Genomic DNA, 22562 nt, shown 5'->3' on the forward strand with positions numbered 1-22562 from the left:
TTACTAGTTTGTAAAGCTTTTTAAAATAATCTTAATTACTTTTTATACATACAAAGTTATGATACTTGATAAATTAAAATTAAAAAAAAATATGAAGTGTTATTTAAAAAAAGGTGTTAAATTTCGGAAATAACTCAACTTCCAATAAATGCATACATAAGATGTTCAAAATTAATCCTTATATAAACTACTGTTTTTGTGTAAAATTCACTCGTTTTTTAAGATATTTGTTTCTGTTAAAATGGGCACCGTGTACAATAGCTTCCCTGTTTTTTCCACGCCAATATAAAATAAAAATATGATAATATTCATGTAGATATTAAGGTACTATGCATGTTTCCACCGAAATACCTATTTTTGGTAGTGTTTCAGTATTTCATGTTAATTTCATCCGTTGTATGAAGATTGGTATGCATGTGAGAGGGCAATAAATAGAGCAGATATAAAATTAGCTATAATAAACTGCTGGTACAGTACCTATTATTCCTTCGCTATACCTTTAAATTCCGTCGCATTATATATAATACTACAAGTGCATTTTTGTTCTATAGGAAAATTTATTCTTATTATTGTAGTCTAGAGAATATTATGTATATACGCATATTGTATAATAGAAAACGGAAAAAAAGAAGAAAAAAATGCTCAGCCTGCATTGTGCAGAAGGCTCGCGTTAACTCCGCGCTGTATCCTGTGTTGTATATGGATTTACAGTCTTAGTTAATTGCTTAATAATGTGCATCTAACACATTTTATGTTCGCCTTGTCGTCCTTTGTCATCGCTATTGTAATTGCTTTATTATGCATCATATTCGAGTTGCAATGCTTATTCTTATAAATACATCCTCGTGTGCTTTTTTTTTTCTCTTTTAGCTGCTCATGGTACAGAAATTGCTATTTTAACGAATATAAAATTTGACAATGGGTTGCTTTGGCTTGCATTACACATGTTTATTTACCAGAAGCATCATTTTATATCTATTAGTAAAAAGATCGTCGATAGGTTTACAAGCAATCAATTTTCTTCCGTTTAATTTAACCATCATGAATGCATATATTCACTCGATATAAAGTATGTGTTTCACTTTAGAAGGCAGATAGAATTGATGCAAAAGTGTCGTAGTTTTTTAAATTATTAATTATCAACCAGTGTAACTCAATTTTATATTGCAGTCTACAATTACGAGACAAATTTATGATATAAAAATACAACTGTTAGAAAAATAAAGCAACTAAATTTTATGTACAATAAAGTATTAAGTATAACCATTTTGCCTAAACAAAAATAAAAATATTTAAAGTGCGGATGTAGATATCATTCTCATCGATTTTTCTTTTATTGTACAAACGCGTATTATTTCGCAAAAATAATATTATGGATTAATAGAAAGCTACATCAACGAGAACAAGATTTACATTCGCCTTTTCAGAATTTCTATGCCATTTAAATAAAAATGTCTACTTCATTGGCTTAGAAATAATAAATACTGTGACTGTAATTCTAACGAAACGAATTGCTCATCATGATTCTGATGAATTCGTATGTGTAATGCCATATTAAATCTTTTAATAACTTTCTACTTGGAAATTATATTTATTGAATCTTTATATGGCACAATTTATGCATGCCAATTTACTGTTGCATCAACTCACCTTGCATTTCCTTCAAGTGGAACATTTCATGCTCCATTCACACTAATAATAACGTGACACTCTCTTAAATATAACTTACGATCATTTTGGTATATTTTCTGGAATCTTGTATGACAATCAACTTCGTTTAAAACGCACGATCATTTAAAATACACACGATGTTGTTTTGTTGATATAAATTTCTCTCGACGAGTTTTAGTATTTTCATTCAAGATTACAAAACAATACCATTTTACCGATATTTTTTGTTCTACCTATTGCGCGCAAACGTGTGCATTATTATATATTCAGTTTTTTTTTTTTATAATAAAAATACAAGCGGATATAATAAAAGTTGTAAAACTCAATGCTACAAGTGAATTTAATCGATACGTGTACATTATTGTATTATTTTTTCCTTTTTAGTGTACAAGTAATGTTGTGTCTACATGTATCATGTAAGACACGCACAGAACGTGCGTGTAATCTATTCTATCTCTCAATGAGACACCACAAAGTGAGCCATGATATAATACTTGGGGCTATATGTGGTATGTGTGAAGGCATTATCGGAGCCTCACACGCATTTAGCGATGTTCTATTGTAAGTTATGTTGTCTGGCGTCACTATAAAGTCAGGATCGCGTTTCCATTCCCCTACCTTGACACTTAGCCCTGAAGTCTAGTTCTTTAGAGGAAGTAGTCTGGCGTTCGCCTGGTAACATGTGGTTCTCCACGTCTTGGTGCTGGGTCGAATTGTAGGCTGCAACAGAAAAATCAAGAGACAAATTAATAACTATACCTTTTAACATGCTTGATTGTATCAGTAAAGTCTTTTGACGATAAAGAAAACGTGATGAGACACATGTATAAAAGCACATTTATATAATTATTACATTTATTTTTAATTTATTATATAATTATTTAGAAAAATTAAATATGCATTCAATAGATCAATTCAATCATTGAACAAACGCATTTAATAGATCAATAAAACAAATTGCAGATAAATGTTACGTTACAACATACAAACGTATTAAAGTCGTACTCACAATGAATATTTTAAAGCATCATCCAGTTCCATGATTGCAGCTTGATTTCCGCAACGATAACAGTAATTAGGTGCTGAGAATATAGTCACAACATTGCGGTCATGACACCTGGAGAGATAGAACATTACAAGTAACATTATAAATTTCTGATAAAATATCCTAAACTAAGCTATATATATATATATATATATATATATATATATATATATATGTGATTTGAACAAAAAAAAAAAACATTTTAAAACTAAACAAATGTCAAAATACTCATACCAATTGTAACCTTCCATAACCAACTGATGAGCTCGTGATACAAGTGTTAGTCCATTGGAGTGATTAAACGTTTCTGAAATATCTTGACCAAAGGTATACCCTGCCCCACGTGGTGAAATACCCCATCCTCCTCTATCATCTGGATCTGACCAAAGCAGATCGCACATGGGACCCTATATTAAATAACGGACAATTATAATGACAAATTAAGTTCCACCAGTACAAGAAGTCTTGTACAAAATTACACATGCAAATACTAACTTCATGTGGCACTTCCTGAAGGCGATCTAGAGCACGTATGTGGTCCAAAGTGTCAATCGACGGCGATAAACCACCATGCAAACAAAATATTTGGCCATCGACCAACGCCGTTAATGGTAAATAATCGAATAAGTCCGTAAAGAATTTCCACACATTGGCATTCCCATATTTACGTAAGCATTCATCATAAAATCCATACACCTGTGTGATTTGCCTCGATTCGTGATTGCCTCGCAGAATGGTTATTCTTTCTCGATATCTCACCTTTAATTATACAAAACAGACAGGAAGAAGGGAAGAGATGTAAACTAAATATATATTTCTTGTTATCTGTTCAAAGAAAAAGTAACGTATATGTATAAGCACTATATATACAATTAAATACATTTAAGTACATTAATCAACGGATTATTATTAAAGTCATGACAATTTAATAAAATATCACACTGTACCTTAAGAGCTACGAGCAGAGTGACAGTCTCAACCGAATAATAGCCACGATCAACGTAGTCACCCATAAAAAGGTAATTCGTATCAGGTGATTTGCCACCTATTCTGAACAGCTCCATCAAATCGTGGAACTGTCCATGTACATCTCCGCATACCGTTACAGGACATTTTACTTCTTGTACATTTGATTCCTTAGCTAAAATTTCTTTCGCCTGAAAGTTTTAGATATTATAAGATACCGTTGCTGGCACACAGATGATGTAGCTATGAGCTATGTTGAAAACATTGAAAATAAAAAGAAGTAGATTGATTTACAACAGGCGCGAGAAGGTATACACCTTACGTGCGAAACGTATAAACGCTTATTTAAATCCCTTCCTGCTAGAAAAGTCATTTTCGCGGACGCGAAACAAAAGGCAACACGTAAACATGTATGTCAACTAATGCGATAAGAAAGATATCACGCTGGCGGTATCTCTCTCAGATTATAAATGTCTGATTGCAATCATAAATTATCTTTCTCGATACTCAAAAGAGAAATTCCTCGCGACAAATGAATTTCCGTTGCCAATTACAGATATAATTAATAGCATACGTTTAGGTTTAGAAAATCAGAGGCTTCGGCCAATTGGCATAACATACAACGCGGCGAGGCATTATTATTGTGAAGAATGTCGCAGCTATAATACCATCTTCAAACGTCTAAATATAGATTCATTCAAAAATACTTGTTTCATTTAGCTCACTCTAAAATAAAGAGCCGAAAACACTGAGGTAAACACCTCGGAGTAATAGACGAGAATGTCCTTTGAATAAATCCTCAATGCGAAATAGTGTCGTACTTGTCCTCTATAGAAGTTTCATGTTATTTTTTTCCAGTTCGCTGAATGAACCAAAGTTCTAAGCAGGTGCTTTTAATCAACTTGGGACTATTACTTATATTTTTTTGTTACAATTAAATTTAAACATTAGTTAAAACACAATGGCGGAATATCTCTCAATCTGCAAGTGCCTCTGTGATTCATAGCAAAATAATTTTCCTCATCGTCGCACACTCCTATCGCAAGAGAGAGATAGCAATGTGTGTGACAGACGATACCGTAGAGTACATCCGTTGCCATTGTCGCGCAAATGATAAGACAATTCGTCTCCTAGACAAATCGTAGAACGGCAGGCACCCCTGTGCAAATTAATCGCGACGCGATGACGAAAGAGCGTGCACCTGTTGCGGAATCGCGTTAACAGGTTCAAAACGGCACGCAGGCACGAATAATCGATTGGGAACCGCGAATCCCGGTCGCCCCCCCGAAAGGTGGCCCGGAAAAACCGCGAGTACCGGAGGGCGAGAACTCGGTCGCGCGCCGTCCGGCCATCGTCCGCGAGACGAGGGGGAAATCTCCGAGGTTACTCCCAGGGGGGGCGCCCGACGACCCGACGATCCTCGTGGCGCGGACCCCGCGGAGACTCCCCCGTGACACATCGGCGGCGGGTTCCACGTCTCAACGGCGACGCGCGAGACAGCGGGGAATCGAAAAACGGTATATACACACACACACACGCGCACACGGTGTCCCTGTTCGAACGCGACACGCGACAGCTCGACCGAGCGAATAATTAACGCGACGCGGCCGTCGTCGCGGCGCGGCGCGGGGTCCCCCGCGGGTTTTCCCCCCTCGGGAACGGGGCGGAGCCGCGGCTTCAACGAGCGCGGCGGATCGTGTACCTTATCGCAGAGGGTTTTCACTTGGCTTTCTGTCAGTTGTTTGCAGTCGTTTAATTGTTCTATCCACTGGTCAAGTTCCTTGAGCGACGCCTTATCCTCCATCGTACCTGTTCCACAGTTCGCACGGAAGTGTAACGCGGGCGGGCGGGCGGTCGGTCGCACCCCTTCACTAGCACGTGTAAATCCGTCGCCGAGCGTGTGTCCTCACTCAACGCGAAGCTAAATCATTCGAGCCTATCTCCGCCACTGGCCGCCGCGAGTCCCGCAACACAAATACCCCGTGAAAGCGGAGAGCGCTCATTCACACAAAATGGCCGAACGCCGAGCGCTGGCGCGATGACGTCACGGCGCGCATCCGCACGCGAGGCGGCGCTCGCGGCGGCCGTGCGCGTAGAGTCCCTAGAAGTGACGGTCTGCCAGGCATATCTCATCCAACTTTTGATTGGCTTGATCGGCAATGGCGGCACCAATGAAGTGATGAAAATGTGTAAGGAAGAAAAAGGGTACACTCATATATCTGAACACATTTAAACAGTTATCAATACACCTGTAGCACAACGTGTACGTATATATATACACGTATGCTATTTTCTATCAAACTAGAAGATATGCTAGACTCTAGACTCTAGACTCTCACTTCTAGAGACTCCACCGTAAACGCGCCGCGTCGCACACCGGCCAATCGCCGCTGCGGCCAGGCGATTGGACAGACAGGGCCGAACCGCGCGACTGCGTCACCCGCATCAGTTCGGTAATTTATACCCCGCGCGGCCCGCGCACAATGGGGCACATAATACATATAAAGAATAAGAATAAATGTTAAATATTAGCCGAAAAGTATATATTTGTTTCGCAATAAGTGATTAACAAGAAAAACTCTATTTTTAATCGACAACATTTGGCAATGTCGTGACAATTCGATCATTGGTTTTGGTCGGACTAATCGTCAAGACGTTTCGACCATGAGTTTTGATCTTTTCTAAATTGATAAATATTAGGATATATATATATATAAATATTCCTGTAATAAATATTAAATATTAGAACATGTGAATGTAGGAATATTCCTATATTTATATCTTATATTTTATTCTTTTCCATTGTGCGTTTAATTATTATTTCCAATTCCGATTCTCATTTAATATATATTCATTCTTATCCCTGATGTGTTCCCTAATATGTGTTCTATTGTGCGCAGGGTTTTAATCGCGTTGAAAAAAGGGTGACGTGCGTGCTCGAAAAAAGAATGCAAATGCACGGAAAGCGTCATACCGGGCGAACAGACTGACGCAAATTATATTCTTCTGTTTGTATGGCTTTGAATTCCACGTTGATGACGAAATAATTGATTTTAATATCAGGATCAAGGATATAATTAATTTTCGCCTGTTGCTCTACGTTAAATTTGATTGACTCTCGGCGAGATCGGGACATTTAATGATTTATTTATGTAAGCTTAGAATACTTTGTATATGATTACATTGTAACAATAATCGTTATCAGGACGGGTCAACAAAGTGGCGATTACAAAAAGCTGCCTTGCGCTGCTATAAAATATAGATGTACATCTTATTTTTGTAATAAAACGTTGATCGTTAAAAATAACTGTAAAGAAGTTTCTTTTATGGAAATATATCTTAGAAATAATTGGAATATTCAAAATCTCTATGTATTAGCTTCTTAAAATATTGATAGAGATAACAATTGATAGAGAAAGATACGTGCAGATATATAGATTTTTACATAAATGTGCAGTATAATACGATAGTATATACGATTAGAGTAGGAAGAAGAATATATTAAGATTTGTTCGAAATTAGAAAGTTGTGTTTCTGTTTATCATGACAAAAGGATTGACTATCTCTCGTATTTCCTTTTCGGCACAAAAAAAAGTAATTACTAAACGGACTTCAACATCGAGTAGTAGTTTCATGATATCCTAGTATCAAGTGTGTCTTCGGTACACTATTATTAATCTTATGTGGCCAAGCCTCTACACAACGATCGTATCGGGTACAACGAAAGAAAGTAACAACAGTGCAATGTCCGGATTAGATCCTCCATAAACAATTTACGCTAATTTCTTTAGTCGTACTACCTATTTTTATTTTACTTATTGTTATTCTTTCCATTGTTGGCCAGTTTTCCTCTTACAAAGAGTCGCATCCAGCTGTTCGAGCCACGGCAGCAACAGCATGATTTTTCTTCTGTAATTTGGATCCTTCGCAATGGGATTATTCTCCAGATACACGGTTTGCAGCTTTTTGTTAGCCTTTAAACTCTCCAACGTGCTCCAGTCTTCAATTTCATTATTGTTCATCTGTAAATGTTAAATAATATAAATTATAAAAATAATATACAATCACGTGATATAGAAGCATTTGTTTAGCAGATTAATTCCTCTTACCCAGAATTCTTCGAGATTTTCAAGATGATCCATATTTTGAATCTTTTTAATTTTGTTGTTAGCTAAATCCAACGTCGTTAGCTCTGGACAATTCCCTATGCCTTCTATGCACATAATACCATTTTCAGATAAATACAATTCATTCAGTTTCTTTAATTCTTCAATATTCTCAATCTTCGTGATCCGATTACTTTGTAGACTTAACAGCGTGAGATCTTTCAGGCTCTCCAGGTTTTCGATTTTGGTAATTTTATTTTTACCGAGATACAAATAGTTCAGCTTCTCGAGACCCTCCAGATTCTCAATTTCGCGTATCTTGTTGTCGCCTAATTCCAGCGTCGTAAGATTCGCCAGATGCGAGATGTTTTCGATTTTCAAAATTTTATTCGACGATATAAATAATCTTTGTAGATTCAGTAAACTGTCCAACCCCTCTATCTTCTTAATACGATTGAATGACAGGTCCAAGAATCTAAAACCCATACATTATTAGGATGCGTCGCTCGTTACATGAGCGAACGAACAAAAATTAAAGTCAAGAACGTACTTTAGATTCACGAGAGCGTCTAGATTTTCTATAGTCATAATTTGATTATCTCTTAACTCCAGTTCTACCAAACTAGTAAGCGTATCGAGATTTTCTATCTTCTTAATCAGGTTCCACGTGAAGCATAATCTTCGTATTTGCGTCAGCGGCTCCAAATTTTCCAGTTTGGTGAGCTTCGAGTGATTGAAGTCTAATTCCTAAAATAATCGGCGTAACAGTAACTTTGTCGGCAGTGTATACACAGCGATACGTGACAATTTGAAAAATTAAACTCCGTTTAACAGGAGTAAATCAGAAAACGCACTTCGCTATCGGGATCTATAATCAGTATCTTGTCAGGTTCCTCGGACTCCTCCCCCTCGTTTTCACCTCCTATCTCGACGGAGCCCTCGCTCTTGTCCTCGTCTAGAATAATTGGATTAAACATAACCTAAGTACACAATTGCGCGGATGCCAAATTAAAAACTCTACTCCTTAAATACCGTACCGTGATTAGCCATTGTGAGAATTGGCGACGAAAAGCGAAGCGCAGAGATCCGACAGGCCGCTCAGCTGTTGCTAGTTTAAACTCGATCTGAAACGTCAACGGTGATTCACCAGTACAGTGAATCCACTACCTTTCGCGCGACCAGCCGGTATTTTCGACAGGGCGCGATCGCGAGATCGCAACGCTGAGGAGAAAAATTGTAATAAACGCCGCACGACAACCGTGAAACGAGGGGTCTAAACGAGCTACGTACGGGGGAAGGGAAAGACCTCATAGGCTCCGTAGGCTAATAATATAAATAACAAATCAATCAAACACCCATGTGAAACATGATGTCATCCAAGATTGCCAAGTGCCGTGACGCGGGGTGCTCGCGGTGCTCTCTCGTGCCCTTCGACATTGAAAAGGGCGCCAAATGCGGGTGCCATCTGGCGTTCCGCGCCCGCAGGACTCGCTTTTGAAGACCCGCGGCTCGCGACCTTTGCCCTAGTTGTATAATAACATAATTATTAACTTACATAACGCACGCACGTTCTACATTTATATGGAACGTTCTATGTAGAAAAAACTAATCTGTATTAATATTAATCGCGCGCGTGATTCGCTGCGCTCATAGCTCACTTTAAGTTATTTTTTGCGCGAGACGTCTCTCTCCGCGGATCCACGGAAATCACGGCTGCAGCATCGCGTTGTCTCATGTCTGGGCTGCGTTCGAAAACTTTACTCGGATGCACACCGCGTCGTTCTATCTTTGTTATTCATTAAAAGTTGAACAAGGACAGAACGACGCGACGTACCGTTGGTGTGCACCCGAGTGAAGTTTTCGAACGCAGCCCTGTGCGACAGTATCGAAGAATTAACGTATGTGTGCAACTTCACGATGATTCTAAAATAAATACGTGATAGCATATAATCATAGACCTAGGATAAGGATATCTTCCTATTCTTAACTCGTCATATAAAAAAACTGATATTTAGGAAAGAACTTAAAATGTTAAAAACAATATATCAGTTTTTAGCAAAAAGACAGGAAGAGTAATATAACGAGATATTAGATGATATAAAAAAAACAGTCACAAAGGCGTGCAAGATAACGAAAATTAAAAGCATTTTTTATAAAAAAATACTCGAACTCGCAATTCTCTTGTCAAAATTAACTCTTTCCTCAATTCTACGCTTGTTCGCGAGATAAGAAATATTGTAGCGCGTTGTTCAAATTTCTTTTTAATCTTGCCATTGAAGACCTTTCGAGTGCCTTTGGCTTGAGTTCAGTTTTATTTTTATTTTTATTTTTTTTACACGTACGCGTCGAATGTGTTATCGACGGCGGTAGTTGATAGAGTGAGGTTATATGTATAAGATACATGCGCACGGATACGCGCACGTGCCTTTACTTTGGCTGCGGTCCACTTGCGCTACAAATGCTCCAAAGCATTCTTTTTCTCCTTTCTTTCAATGAAGAAAGAAGGAGAAGAAGAACGTTCCGAAGCATTTGTAGCGTCAAATGGACCGCGGCCTTTATGTCTGGTTATGTCCATGCATGTCCATGCTAAAACCACGTGTGGTTGCGCCGAAATGTCAAGAATAAGTTCCAAATATATGGAAATGTTAAGAATAGGTCCAGTCATGGTCCAGTTATAAATGCATTGTCATGCTGTATAGAGTGTATAGTACTGTGTAATCAACATGTCTGCTGATGGTTAATGAGGAATAAGGTTGTGATAAGGCAAATTAATAATATATAATTAAATGTTTTGTTAGAAAGAGCTAGGGTTTTCTTAACAATAAAGGTATTTTATATGAATTTCAAGTTAACTAACTTTCTTAAAAGTTGTGAAGTTTTATTAATTCATCGATGGAGGCAATGGCTCTAAAAGGAATCAAGGTCTTAGAGTTAGCTGGGCTAGCTCCAGGACCTGTATGTGGAATGATTTTAGCTGATTTTGGAGCATCCGTTATCAGAGTGGATAAGGTAATTAACAGGTAGATTCTGTTAGAATGCTTCATTAAAATTTATATGTATGATAAATTTGCAACTTATATTAGCAGAAAAATAAACATTATCATATTATTAATATTAAATATTAAGAAATATATGTATGTAATAATTGTGTACATGATAATATTGTCTATGTACCACACATAGTACCATACATAATATATAGTCTAAAAGTATAATTTTAAAAATTGAGTTTTATTTTATAGAAATTTATACCTTAATTATTTTTTATTACATTACAGATTGGAGCTCAAGCATTAGATTGTATAGGCCATGGGAAGAGATCGATAGCATTAAATTTGAAATCCGAAAAGGGTATTAATATTTTTAAAAAATTAAGTAACCAAAGCGATGTTGTTATTGATACGTACAGAAGAGGTGCGTAGTCTTTAAAATGACTTTTAAGATAGCGAGAAAGATATCTAGTATTACATTTTTAATAATAACTAAGAATAAAATTTTTTAATTTACACAAATATATATTTATACAATAGGAGTTATGGAAAAGTTGAAGATTGGACCAAAGGAACTTATGGCAACAAATAAGAAATTGATATATGCTAGATTGACTGGATATGGGCAAAGTGGCTCTTACGCAGATATGGCTGGTCATGATATCAACTATTTGGGTTTATCTGGTATATATATATATATATAAACATACGTTGTAATATATAACGATCCACATTATAGTTATTCAACGAATATGAAGAAAAAGAACTATACCTACACTTACATTCATTCATATTTGTATTTACATCAAATAATTTTCCTTAAATTATTTTACGTAAATTTATTTTATTTCTTAGTTTGCCTTTTATCATGACATAATTTCTTCACCAATAAGTCTTAATTATTTTGCAAGACTTATTTAGCAATACAAATTGTTAATATAGGATTACTATCTTTATTTGGTCGATTTAATGAAAAACCTACACCACCCGTCAATCTGGCTGCTGATTTCGGTGGCGGTAGTTTAATGTGCGCTCTTGGGATAATCTTGGCGTTGTATGAACGAACTAACAGCAATGTCGGACAGGTGATAGATCTATCAATGGTAGAGGGAACGGCATACTTAGGGTCCTGGTTATTCAGATCCCAGAAAATGGGTATATGGGGAAATGCGCGTGGCAAAAATTTGTAAGTACCTCCTTGGAATACATAAGTACTTTAAATTTTTGTTTTACACACACACACACACACACACACACACATATATATTTATATATATATACATAGTTTGTAAAGATTTATTTATAATTACTTTTCCTACAGTTTGGACACAGGATCGCACTGGTATGATACATACGAGACGAAGGATAAGCTTTATATGTGTGTTGGAGCGCTCGAACCACAGTTCTACGAAATTTTCTTAGAGAAGCTTGGTCTCTCAAGCGACGAGGTACCGCAGTATGAAAATTTCGAAGAAAATCGTCGCAGAATCACGGAAATTTTCAAGACGAAGACTCAAGCGGAATGGCGCGCTATATTTGACGGCACTGATGCATGCGTGACACCGATGCTAGATTTGAAAAACGTCACATCACATATTCACAATAAGCAGAGGCAGACGTTTACGACTGTGGGGGACGATGTAATTCCAAATCCCGCTCCTCGCTTATCTCGCACACCCGGCATTTCTGTAGGAGCTCGCAGAAACCCACAACCCGGTGACGACACCGTACAAATCTTAACTGAATTAAAATTTCAGTCTAGTGAAATTGACGATTTATTGTCAAACGGGATTGTTTACCAAACGCAGCATACTTCTAAACTTTAAACCCGTCAGATTTGAGTCAGAATGTTGTATACCTTGTCAAGAATTACTTAAATTTTTGTTTCTAGACAATTTATACATGTTATTTTTTCGCTTTTATATATTTTTATATACATCTACATTTATAAACATATATAAAGGATACCGCTGCACGATTCTCATAATATACGGGCAAACACAAGTGCAAGCTCCTGTAGACAAACGTACGAACAGTTCTTGTGAAGGAGACTTTTAAATGATTATAATTCAGCAACTAATCATAGAATGTTGCTTAAATTTGAGACACAAGAACCACAATGTATCACAAATTCAAGTAAATTGACCGAAAACGTTTTCCTCGTAAAAATCGTGTCTTTAGTGAACAATCGATTAAAGCAAGAGAGAAAATTTATGTCAAAAAGAATCATAAAAAATTATATCTTTAAAATTTTACAAATATTATACCAAAGTTATACTAAACTTTTTTATTCCTTACCTTCTATACTGATGGTTATCTGATCTGATCTGATATATAAAAAATGAAAAAAGAAATCAGTTCAGCTTTGAACAAATGATATTAATTTATTGTAAAAACTACAGACAGAGAAATAAAAAATCAGATTATTTCATGAAGAAAGACATGTTTTACTTTGCATTGCTAAATTCTCAAAATAAATATTAGTTATAAAATTTTTATTTTTTAAACCTGGTTTTGATATTATCTTTACGTAATACATAATCTTATCATATAGAGCATTTGTATTATACATATGGTATAATTATTATATGTAGATAATACTGGAAATAATATCTTCATTATATCTAATGGAAATATACATATACATATATATGTTAAATAATACAATATATAATTGTATATATATTTTGGAAAAAGAAAAGTCATCTCAAAAAAATGAATCAGGAGTGTGACATTTCAAGCACAAGTTGTTTTGAATAAAAAACCTACATATATATATACATATATAATTTTTTTTACAGTAATTAATTTTTATAAAATTACAGATAATTGTATAAAAAGACGATTTTTTACGTATTTACTAATATAGTCTGCAATTTTATAGAAATTTACCTGTGTAAAATCAGTGAATTACATAATTTCACTATGACATATATTTGCACTATACATTTATATTTACACATATGTATATATAAATAGATATTTGAAAAAAAAACTTCCACTTTGCTTTATATAATTAAGTAGCACAGTCATATGAACTTAGAAAGAATATATGTACCTATGTAAAAAAAAAATTTCATAGATTTACTCTATACACCCAAGAAAATCATAGCGATTTAAATATCTCGCCGTTTAGTTTGTTAAATTTTAATTAATTGTAAAAAAAAATTTTTCCGGAACACTTAATGGATACGAAAATACTTTTTTGAAACAACTATCAGAATTAGATCTATAGTTAATTGCTGATATTAATAAAAGAAAAATACAATGTTTTTCGAAGAGTTTATGCTTATTTCATTGCAATAGTTATAGATTTTCGTAGAGTTTATGGATATTTGCTTACAATAGCCTAGTTGTATAGATATTATCAGATATTCGTGCGATTTGTACTATAAACCCATCAGGACTGTACTAGCAGTAATAGACGTTTCCTTTGGTGCGCTGGCTTGTCGAACACTCATCTCCCACGTGTCTAATAGTTGGGAAAGAGAGAAACGGCGCGGCAGTTTTGCGATACGGACGTTCAGGGCTTTTTGTACAGCACACAGGAATGTCGTTGCCTCGTATTCGTGCGGTGCCATGACGCAGCGAGGCGGCGTTGAAGGATAATCTGCGGGAACTGTAACCGAGATCGGTGGAACGCATGGAAGATGACGGTCATCAAGCCAACATATCAATTGTATACATTTCGATCCACTTTGCTGTGCTGGGTCTAGACTGACCTAAAATGAGAAAATTGCATTATATATTAATAACAATTATGCAATACGAACCTTTTTAATTATTATAAGCTAGAGACAAGATTTGCGTGTACAACTTGATATATCATCTTACATAAAAAAATGTTGACAAAATGTTAAGAAAATTCGCGAATTATATATTTATACAATTTATACTTTTATAGGCAGAAAGTACGCCAGATCCTAAGTTCCAAGCAAATAATAAACATAAATTTTTGATAAAATATAATACGTGATTTAAAACAAAGTGTAAATTATCATTATTATAAAATGAGCTTAAGAGATGATGTTACATACTTTAAACCGTTGGTCGAGTCTAGCTATTTCTCCTTGTAATACGTCAGGTATTTCGCTAGGTGATTCTTCTACTTTTTGCTTCTTCAAGGGTGGCGGCAAATTTCTATTTTTATACAAATAATAGAATGTATTCCAATTTGATCGTAAACTTAATAAATAAAATGATAATCTTTTTTTATGTATGTATGCGTCCTTACTTTATTTCTGGTCCAAATAAGGCATCCAAACATGGTCCAAAAGTACGTTGTAACGTGTGATTGATTACCGGGCTTTGGAGGTGTGTGCTCACAGCTTCTAACAGTGGACTGAAAATTTGGTGCTCCTTCAATGTCGTTACTGGCGGTCCCACACTACCGTCCCCTCTCTTGAAGTCTAACTTTTCCAAGACAACTTCGCATTTTAGCAATGTATCCAGTGGCATACGTTTACTGGGATTCGATAGAATTTCTAAGAGCTTCTTCATCTTACTGAGTTTATCGACATCTACGATAGAAAAAACGATCAATATAAATAATAATATTGCTCATTTGAATAGCTTAATATTGGAAAGGCATATATAATATTAAAAACATGTAATTTTCTTTTTTTGTTGATATTTCCATCTATATGAAAATAATTTATATTATTTATGTAAATTTTCAAGTATAATTTTTAGTATATTATTTTTATAGAATAAACTTCTTATTTTTAAATAAAACAGATCTTTAATGTTTTAAATTTTGATTTCTTGATATTGTTGCACCTTGACATTGTTGTTTGTACTAATTATATCTCCTTACTTCCTTCGCTGCTCATCTTGGCAATCATTCTTCGTAATGGCTCTATGTATTTGCTCAGCTGTCTGACTTTGTCTCTGTAAGCCTGATCTTCTTGCTGAGGACTTGGTGTGGCTCCTACACCCCCGGGAGTATTTAGTGAACTGCTTGGAGACGGTGCCATACCTAGTTCAACGTATCATTTAATATGTGTTATTTAATAATTCCATTCTTTTCTCCTTCCTTTTTACCTATATTTATTTTCTATGTTTGTTAATTCTCGATTATCTGATCTTACCTACGGAATTCACAGAACGAGATGGTCCTGTCATGATGGCATGTTGAGGACTTGGTGATGGCACTAGAGCGGGCGAGGCAACCATTTGATTACTGTGGAAATGTAATTTTTCGTTTTGTTATTATGCCATGAATAATGATGTCATGTCAGGAATAATGACAGAAATATGCTTTTATACTTCTGTCACACAATTCTAACAAAATTATGTTTAAAAAGTCTGTTAATATTACCTCGACGGAGCTCCCAAACCAGCTGGGCTCGGAGCTGAAGGAGACGGGCTCTGCCTCAAGAATTGATTAGGCGTAACGTTACGTGGGCCAGGAAATCCAGTATTCATCATTTCACCTGGCTAAAAACAAAAATGGCAATTATATTAACAGGATATTATCAATAAATAAAGAAATTTTTAATAAAAATGGTACTAAGAGAATAAATAAAAAGATAAGTATGTTATACCTTTCTTTGAATATGATTTAATTGCTGCTGCATTTGACCAGGACCTAATTGGCCAGGACCAATTTGATTCATCTGTTGCGGCATATTAGTCTGTATATTGCCTATTGGTCCCGTAATTTGATTATTCATTTGAGTTGGTAATTGATTCTGCATCTGGGACTGTGATAAAAGTAAACACATAAAACATCTCATAAAACTGTCCCATTCCTTTCCTTATTTTATCCTTCTTATATAACTTACTTAGTAGAGCAAGTAAATAAAGCGTACCTGCATATTTTGTTGCATCTGTCCAGCGCTTAATTGACCCATTTGCCCAGGCACCATTTGATTCATTTGTGGAGGAATATTTCCTTGTCCCATCTGATTCATCTGAGTCAACATAGGATTGTTTTGCATAGTTTGGATCGGGCCCATGTGATTCATTGGACCGCCAGTTTGTGACGGCATCATACCCATACCTGGCATTTTGTTCTGCATACCAGGCATATTCATTGGTTGTCCGGGCCGTTGATTTAAACTTTGCAAAACTAAAAAAACATACAGAAGTTTGAACTAGTTATCACTTAGGTGTATATTTTTCATAAACCGAACTATTCATGTATTTGTATATTGCAACAGAAATTTGAAAACATAACATTATATAAATTTACAAACACATTATAAAAAAAAAAAAAATATTTGTATAAGCAAATATATAATAAGCCGAAAAGTATTGTAAATTAAATACTAGAAAAAAATATAAGCGAATATATCATAAAGCAAAAAGAATGTAGATAGTACAAATGGATATAATTTGTAATCATTAATTTATTGCATATCGATTTATTAATGATTTCAGTTGTTCATTTTTTATTTTTTTACTAATTATTAATACGAAAACAGAACATTTAGAAACGTAAACTGGAAAAAGGAATCTTAGGTATAAAGGTATTTAACTGAATCTTCTGATAAATCTTCTAATCTGTTTTCGCTTTCTTCTTCTTGTGAACTTGTGGATTCTTCTTCCCTTATAATAAACCTTTCGAATGCTTCTTCCAAAGGAAAATGAAAAAAATTTTGCAACATTGACTCCAACTTATTTATATTTTTCGCAGTTTCTGTTCGAATTTGAGGCTTCTGCTGTATATATTCGTAACCGACATTGCAAACTTGAATATTTTTATTTAACTTTAACTCTACAACAATCGTATCTCCAGCACTTGATTTTTGCAGATCATTCGGCCACGCGTTTTCCGTAAATGTCAGTTTCATTTTTGTAACAATTGCATTCATGGCAAATTGCACATCCTTGTTTCTCTCTTGCGCATCGTGCACGAATTGATACACGTCGGTTAGACGTTTCATGAAAGCATTTATCGTATATTTCACGCCGTGAATTATATTTAATACTTTTTCGGAGAAAGGATCATTCGTGCCAGATTTAAGTTTGTCTCTGAGATCAATCACTTCTGGTACGAAAGAGTAGCCCGGACTAATGTACCATTTACGCAATAAACTGTAATATACGAGTATTATCTTGAATCGAAATATCGTCACATCAAGCACTTCGTGTCCTTTACATTTGTATATGAACTTCACACGATTATCACTTGATTGCACTTTTATGTTTTCCTCCAGTTTCTCTTGAATTTTCTTTTCTAAATCTTTTCGTTGTTTCATCCAATCTTTATGTGATAACTCTTCCTTATTTCTCCGTTGCATATATTCAGACTCACTATAATGTTCAATTTGGCAATCCGGTGGCGAAAATGATGAATGATACATTTCTACGTTTGTCAGAAAACTGCTAGACTGATTTTTCGGTACACTCCGTATTTCATATATGATACATTTCGATTGAATAAATTTATTAACTGTTTAAAGTTGTATATTGTAATGTGCTTCTTTTTCAAGCACGATAACACAATAAATGCTTTCTATTCCGTCCTGGCTAACGCTTGCGTTACCAATGGTATCGTTAGAGTATATGTCAGTTTGTGTAACCTGTCCAAGGTGATCATAATATTTACTTCGTCGGCTTACACAAGTGTCGGTTAATTTTTAATCTTAGATTAACTTACTCTTCGTCTCCTTCTAACGTCCCCCTTAGAAAAAGACGAAGAGTGAGTTAATCTAAGATTAAAAGTTAACCGACACTTGTGAAACTGGCCCTTAAAGAGTTACGTCTTATTCTACTACACTAGTTAAATAGACTTATTTCTTTTCAATTCAAAGTCATCGTTGAAGTATTACAGAAAAGCCTGCTTATGTATATATTTCTTATTACTTTTTCATTTAATTTTACATTTATTAAGTGTACAACATGTTTATTCATTTTAAATGTGATTAATAAAAAGAATTTATTTCAATACGATAAATATACGTTCAAAATACAATACTTAAAAAGTTGTGGGGTATACAAAAATTTCCATTGTTTTTTCGAGCAATTTTATATATTTGTATATTCTTAATATTCTCAATATTCTTATAAACAAAAACATTTTTAATATAAAATATTTTCCAGCATTATCTACCACCTTTTGCCGCCGCAGTCCCGGTTCTTGAAACAAATAAAGTTACTGATTCATTCTTGTATTTCTTCAGAATTGCGAAAATGTGTATCGGATCTTTGTTGTATGAAGTGTCTCTCACTCAGATACATAGACAAACCTTGTAATCATAGATATATTTTTTAGATCTTAGAAGTGGAAAAACTCGCCGAAATTTACCCATGACTTTTTATGTTTAGGATTGCTGTAGTAAATCCATTTATCATCTCCGGTGACAAGTCTATACAAAAAGGATATCTGTGCCGATTCAATGGAAGACAAATGGTGATTTAATCGGTAATGACATTGTCGGATAACTCATGCAAAATCCAGTTTGCTTTTCGTTTCAATCTTCCTCGTTTCATGTGAACGTCGAAATATAGTATTCTGATTAATATTTAGTCTTCTTGCACGTTTTACTTTTATTGGATTCTTCTATTCTTATTCTAATCTTAATTAAATCGAATCTTTCTGAAACTTCATAAATGGTGGATAAGGTAGGAAATCCATAATCGATGTAACGCGGAGCAAATCAAACAAAGGATGATTAGCGCTGTAAGCCATACTTTTGGTAATGACTTCTAACAATTAGGAGAAGCATGACTTACGAAAAAGATACTGAAAGGCTGAGCAAAAGAATCACGACTAATCACAGTCTCCGATTAACGTGATCCTCCGATTAAACTCACTCTTCGTCTCTTTCTAGGAGGACAGTTAGAAAGAGATGCAGAGTGAGTTTAATCGGAGGATCACGTTAATCGGAAACTGTGATATCGGCTCTAAGAGTCGTGTGGAAGTATAGGCAGAGATCGGGCGCAAGAGTAGGGAAAATTGCCTTAGGCCTAAGGAAGGAAAAAGAAGGAAGAAGCGAATTAAAGAAAAGGACGGTTTCGCGAGCGTTAAGAAGGTCCTTTCGATCGTTGATGAGTGTATCGGCATACGAACAAATATCGCGTACAGACTATTATTTTATATTGTTTTTTAAATAAACTTAATTTTTCTTCAAACAATCCGAGTAAAAGTTAATTAGAAAACTCTAAGCGTACAATAGCATTTAAACGCAAGCAATGTAAACTTTTGCATACCTTTAGTAATTTGTAATTATTCAACCAAGGAACTGGGTAAGAGACCATCCGATTCCATCCAAAAATTAAATTTAGCATAAAATAACTCCATAGCACAAATAAACTTGTTGCAAAACATATTTTGACATTATGTTAATATGAGAAGTAATCTATTAGTATGTAAAAACAGAGAAAAATGTTTAGCAAATTGAACGAAAAGTGAACGTTGAAAATTCAATACGCAAGAGAAATGATAGTAAGTATATAATAAACACACATGAGTTGGAACAATATCGAATAACATGTGGCTCTACATAAGAGCAGTAGATTCGTGGTCGGTGGATTTTCGAGTTTAATCTCGACTCTTATTCCATGATCTCGGCACATAAGGTTGATTAGCGAGTTGAAGATTGTGAGAAAAATAATATGCGATGAATGATAGACTGCTTCAAATATCCATATTTCAAGAATTTAAAAGTTGGAACAATAAGAGCTATCAATTAAAACGCCTATTTACAGTCGGGACTGGATCTTAGTAGCCTAATAATATTATTTGTATGAATTAATTTCCTTCGCCTTTCTTCGCAAACCACCGTTACTTACAGTCTTGAAACATAATTTCAAACTAAAGCTAGAATAGCACATTCATGTAATTAAATTGATAATCAATTTAATTACATTAACACCTAACATATACATCTTAGAATAGGAGCGAGATACACAGTATAGAAAATACGGGATATATAGGATAGGCTAACAGCAGAAAGAAAAAGTAAAATAACCGATACATTGAAGTACACATACATTTGTTAAAAATAATATTTATTTGTTATAACAGATGCAGCTCAAGCATTAGTTATTCTTTGTAAGGTTCAACCTACATGAAATCGCTATATTGATTACTTACGATTAGTTGCAGTATTCGCAGGTGGTTGCGGGATTATACCCTGATGATTAGGACCTGGACCTCCCATGCCCATCATTTGATTATTTCCCGTGCCCTGGCGTGCCAACGTCTGAAGAGCACCAATTGGATCAGGCATGCCTTGATTATTAGTACCAGCAGTACCTGGTGCATTACCAGCCGCACCCTTTTTGGAATCTACGAAAAGAATAGAATGTCACTGAAATAACATACGAGATCTAATATAAAAATAAAACTGACTTTTTTGAAAAAAAGGATACTGGACAGGGGAACTTCAAAATTTTGCAAATAAATATAAGGTAAAATATCTTTAAAAAATAGAGTATGATTAATAATAAGATTAATAATTTAATGAATCATTAAGCGACTAGAACACATAATTTCTTGTTTTTTTAAAGCAGCAAACAAATACACTTCCAATTATTTCACGATTTTTAATTTGTATTTAACAGAATAAATTACAGTGTCTCGTTGACAAGATTTATAAACTATATTTAATTTGATATGCAATGTTAACGTAATAAGAGTTTGTCATTATTTTTATAAATCTCATATTATAATGTAATAAGAAATTAATATAATATATAAGACATATATATCAAACATTACTCATTTCTCTGACATGAAGAATTAATCTGGCAACAAAACCCAAGTATTCTTCCTGCAAGAAGAAAAAAAAATAGATTAGTAATACTGAAAGGTTTGCATTCACATATAAAAATATGTTTAGAGTATCAAAATAGATTCCTATTTAAATGATTGTTATAATCAAAAGAAGACAAATTTTGGATTTGATAGTATACAGTGGTTATTAAAGCAATGTAATTAATATGATAATATAATCTAGGTGATAATTCACAGATAAACTTCTCAGAGATTTAACACCATAACAATCTATCATTGTAAGAATATTACAAGATATCGCTTTAAATTAATTTAAAAAATATGACTTGCAATATATAATTAGATATTAATATTAGCTATTAATTACTACTATAAAGATATATGACTCAATAATTTAAATTTAAATAAAATAAATACAAATATATGTAATAATATTTCAGTGCCACTCAATAGATTTTGTTTTTTCTAACTAATTTTTTTTATTAACTATGTTTACACAGCAATTTATAATCCAGTTTAATAGCTATCATATATTATTTGATCAAAAATGTTTCTTCTTTTAATCATAATAATTATTTAAATATGAGCCTTTTTTGATATTTACAAAATTACACTTTCCAGTATATATACCATATATATATATATATATAACATTTGAGTCAATTTTTGATATATATGTATAATATTATATTCAGAAACACTCTATGTTAAAACATATGTTTAGAGTCGTTAGAGATGTCAAAAAAAATGTTCAGAGTATCAAAATCTTATTTTAATGATTGTTATAATAAAAAAAAAAAAATTTTTGGATTAAATAGTGTATATAGTTATTAAACTGGATTATAAGCTTCTGTACAAATATAGGTAGTCATTATTCATCTTTCCTCAATCCAACATCTAATTATATATTTTATTTTAAGTTCAATAAGTATAAAACAATGTACATATTTCACTCTTAAATCCAGAAAGTATAACACAATGCAACTGCAAAGAACGAAATATATTTTTAGCATTTTAGATAATTCTAGACATACCTTAGTCTTAGCTTTTTGGAAGACGTGATTCTCCATTTCCATGCTATTTTTTGTTGTGGGCAT

The 22562-nt window shown here is 34.2% G+C and overlaps 5 protein-coding genes across 13 annotated transcripts; 1 reads left to right on the forward strand and 4 right to left on the reverse strand.

Moving 5' to 3' along the window:
• Window positions 1–927: 927 nt before the first annotated feature.
• LOC112455322 (serine/threonine-protein phosphatase 2A catalytic subunit alpha isoform) lies at window positions 928–5706 on the reverse strand. Of its 3 annotated transcripts, none has more exons than XM_025017165.1 (6): window positions 5385–5706; window positions 3664–3873; window positions 3212–3475; window positions 2951–3123; window positions 2681–2788; window positions 928–2391 (listed from the first exon to the last, which is right to left on the reverse strand). In XM_025017165.1, the coding sequence occupies exons 1-6, from the start codon at window positions 5484–5486 to the stop codon at window positions 2319–2321; spliced, it is 930 nt and encodes a 309-aa protein (XP_024872933.1). In that variant the 5' UTR covers window positions 5487–5706; the 3' UTR covers window positions 928–2318. The 3 variants fall into 3 exon arrangements, with proteins under 3 accessions (XP_024872933.1, XP_024872936.1, XP_024872934.1); XM_025017168.1 differs by lacking the exon at window positions 5385–5706 and adding an exon at window positions 4761–5074; XM_025017166.1 differs by lacking the exon at window positions 5385–5706 and adding an exon at window positions 4005–4712.
• A 1099-nt stretch (window positions 5707–6805) lies between these two features.
• Window positions 6806–9549, reverse strand: LOC112455314 (protein phosphatase 1 regulatory subunit 7). Of its 5 annotated transcripts, none has more exons than XM_025017143.1 (7): window positions 9447–9538; window positions 9144–9311; window positions 8826–8912; window positions 8643–8743; window positions 8339–8535; window positions 7792–8263; window positions 6806–7704 (listed from the first exon to the last, which is right to left on the reverse strand). In XM_025017143.1, exons 3-7 carry the CDS (start codon window positions 8836–8838, stop codon window positions 7504–7506), a joined length of 984 nt encoding a protein of 327 aa, XP_024872911.1. In that variant the 5' UTR covers window positions 8839–8912; window positions 9144–9311; window positions 9447–9538; the 3' UTR covers window positions 6806–7503. The 5 variants fall into 5 exon arrangements, with proteins under 5 accessions (XP_024872911.1, XP_024872910.1, XP_024872909.1 ...); XM_025017142.1 differs by having other exon boundaries at window positions 9079–9311; XM_025017141.1 differs by having other exon boundaries at window positions 8826–9009; window positions 9079–9311.
• A 65-nt stretch (window positions 9550–9614) lies between these two features.
• Window positions 9615–13042, forward strand: LOC112455313 (alpha-methylacyl-CoA racemase). 3 transcript variants are annotated; one of them, XM_025017139.1, is made up of 6 exons: window positions 9615–9686; window positions 10636–10797; window positions 11067–11202; window positions 11319–11462; window positions 11721–11964; window positions 12100–13042. In XM_025017139.1, the coding sequence occupies exons 2-6, from the start codon at window positions 10681–10683 to the stop codon at window positions 12602–12604; spliced, it is 1146 nt and encodes a 381-aa protein (XP_024872907.1). In that variant the 5' UTR covers window positions 9615–9686; window positions 10636–10680; the 3' UTR covers window positions 12605–13042. The 3 variants fall into 3 exon arrangements, with proteins under 3 accessions (XP_024872907.1, XP_024872904.1, XP_024872905.1); XM_025017136.1 differs by lacking the exon at window positions 9615–9686 and adding an exon at window positions 10237–10540 and having other exon boundaries at window positions 10637–10797; XM_025017137.1 differs by lacking the exon at window positions 9615–9686 and adding an exon at window positions 10237–10540 and having other exon boundaries at window positions 10657–10797.
• Window positions 13043–13610: 568 nt separating this feature from the next.
• Window positions 13611–22562, reverse strand: LOC112455312 (mediator of RNA polymerase II transcription subunit 15-like). Its single transcript, XM_025017135.1, has 11 exons — window positions 22500–22562; window positions 21451–21502; window positions 20824–21018; window positions 16592–16851; window positions 16325–16483; window positions 16099–16217; window positions 15869–15960; window positions 15595–15756; window positions 15013–15298; window positions 14816–14918; window positions 13611–14500 (listed from the first exon to the last, which is right to left on the reverse strand). The coding sequence occupies exons 1-11, from the start codon at window positions 22560–22562 to the stop codon at window positions 14168–14170; spliced, it is 1824 nt and encodes a 607-aa protein (XP_024872903.1). The 3' UTR covers window positions 13611–14167.
• On the reverse strand, window positions 17037–18566 carry LOC112455315. Its single transcript, XM_025017145.1, has one exon. The coding sequence runs from the start codon at window positions 18086–18088 to the stop codon at window positions 17240–17242; it is 849 nt and encodes a 282-aa protein (XP_024872913.1). The 5' UTR covers window positions 18089–18566; the 3' UTR covers window positions 17037–17239.

This window comes from Temnothorax curvispinosus, unplaced genomic scaffold, assembly GCF_003070985.1.
Source record: "Temnothorax curvispinosus isolate PA1 unplaced genomic scaffold, ASM307098v1 QBEX01006010.1, whole genome shotgun sequence".
NCBI lineage: Eukaryota > Metazoa > Arthropoda > Insecta > Hymenoptera > Formicidae > Temnothorax > Temnothorax curvispinosus.

Bases quoted from the DNA above. Each gene is read 5' to 3' on its own strand.
- LOC112455315 (XM_025017145.1), bottom strand. From the start codon at position 18,088: ATGTATCATTCATCATTTTCGCCACCGGATTGCCAAATTGAACATTAT.
- LOC112455312 (XM_025017135.1), bottom strand. From the start codon at position 22,562: ATGCCCACAACAAAAAATAGCATGGAAATGGAGAATCACGTCTTCCAA. The intron at 21,503-22,499 runs GTATGTCTAGAA...TTCTTCTTGCAG, and splicing joins TCCAAAAAGCTAAGACTAAG to GAAGAATACTTGGGTTTTGT. The intron at 14,501-14,815 runs GTATGTAACATC...TTCTCATTTTAG, and splicing joins GACTCGACCAACGGTTTAAA to GTCAGTCTAGACCCAGCACA.
- LOC112455322 (XM_025017165.1), bottom strand. From the start codon at position 5,486: ATGGAGGATAAGGCGTCGCTCAAGGAACTTGACCAGTGGATAGAACAA. The intron at 2,789-2,950 runs GTATGAGTATTT...CTATCTCTCCAG, and splicing joins GTTATGGAAGGTTACAATTG to GTGTCATGACCGCAATGTTG. The intron at 2,392-2,680 runs GTGAGTACGACT...TTTCTGTTGCAG, and splicing joins GATGCTTTAAAATATTCATT to CCTACAATTCGACCCAGCAC.
- LOC112455313 (XM_025017139.1), top strand. From the start codon at position 10,681: ATGGAGGCAATGGCTCTAAAAGGAATCAAGGTCTTAGAGTTAGCTGGG. The intron at 11,203-11,318 runs GTGCGTAGTCTT...TTTATACAATAG, and splicing joins TATTGATACGTACAGAAGAG to GAGTTATGGAAAAGTTGAAG. The intron at 11,965-12,099 runs GTAAGTACCTCC...CTTTTCCTACAG, and splicing joins AATGCGCGTGGCAAAAATTT to TTTGGACACAGGATCGCACT.
- LOC112455314 (XM_025017140.1), bottom strand. From the start codon at position 8,765: ATGTTTAATCCAATTATTCTAGACGAGGACAAGAGCGAGGGCTCCGTC. The intron at 8,264-8,338 runs GTACGTTCTTGA...TATGGGTTTTAG, and splicing joins GACGCTCTCGTGAATCTAAA to ATTCTTGGACCTGTCATTCA. The intron at 7,705-7,791 runs GTAAGAGGAATT...TAACATTTACAG, and splicing joins AAAATCTCGAAGAATTCTGG to ATGAACAATAATGAAATTGA.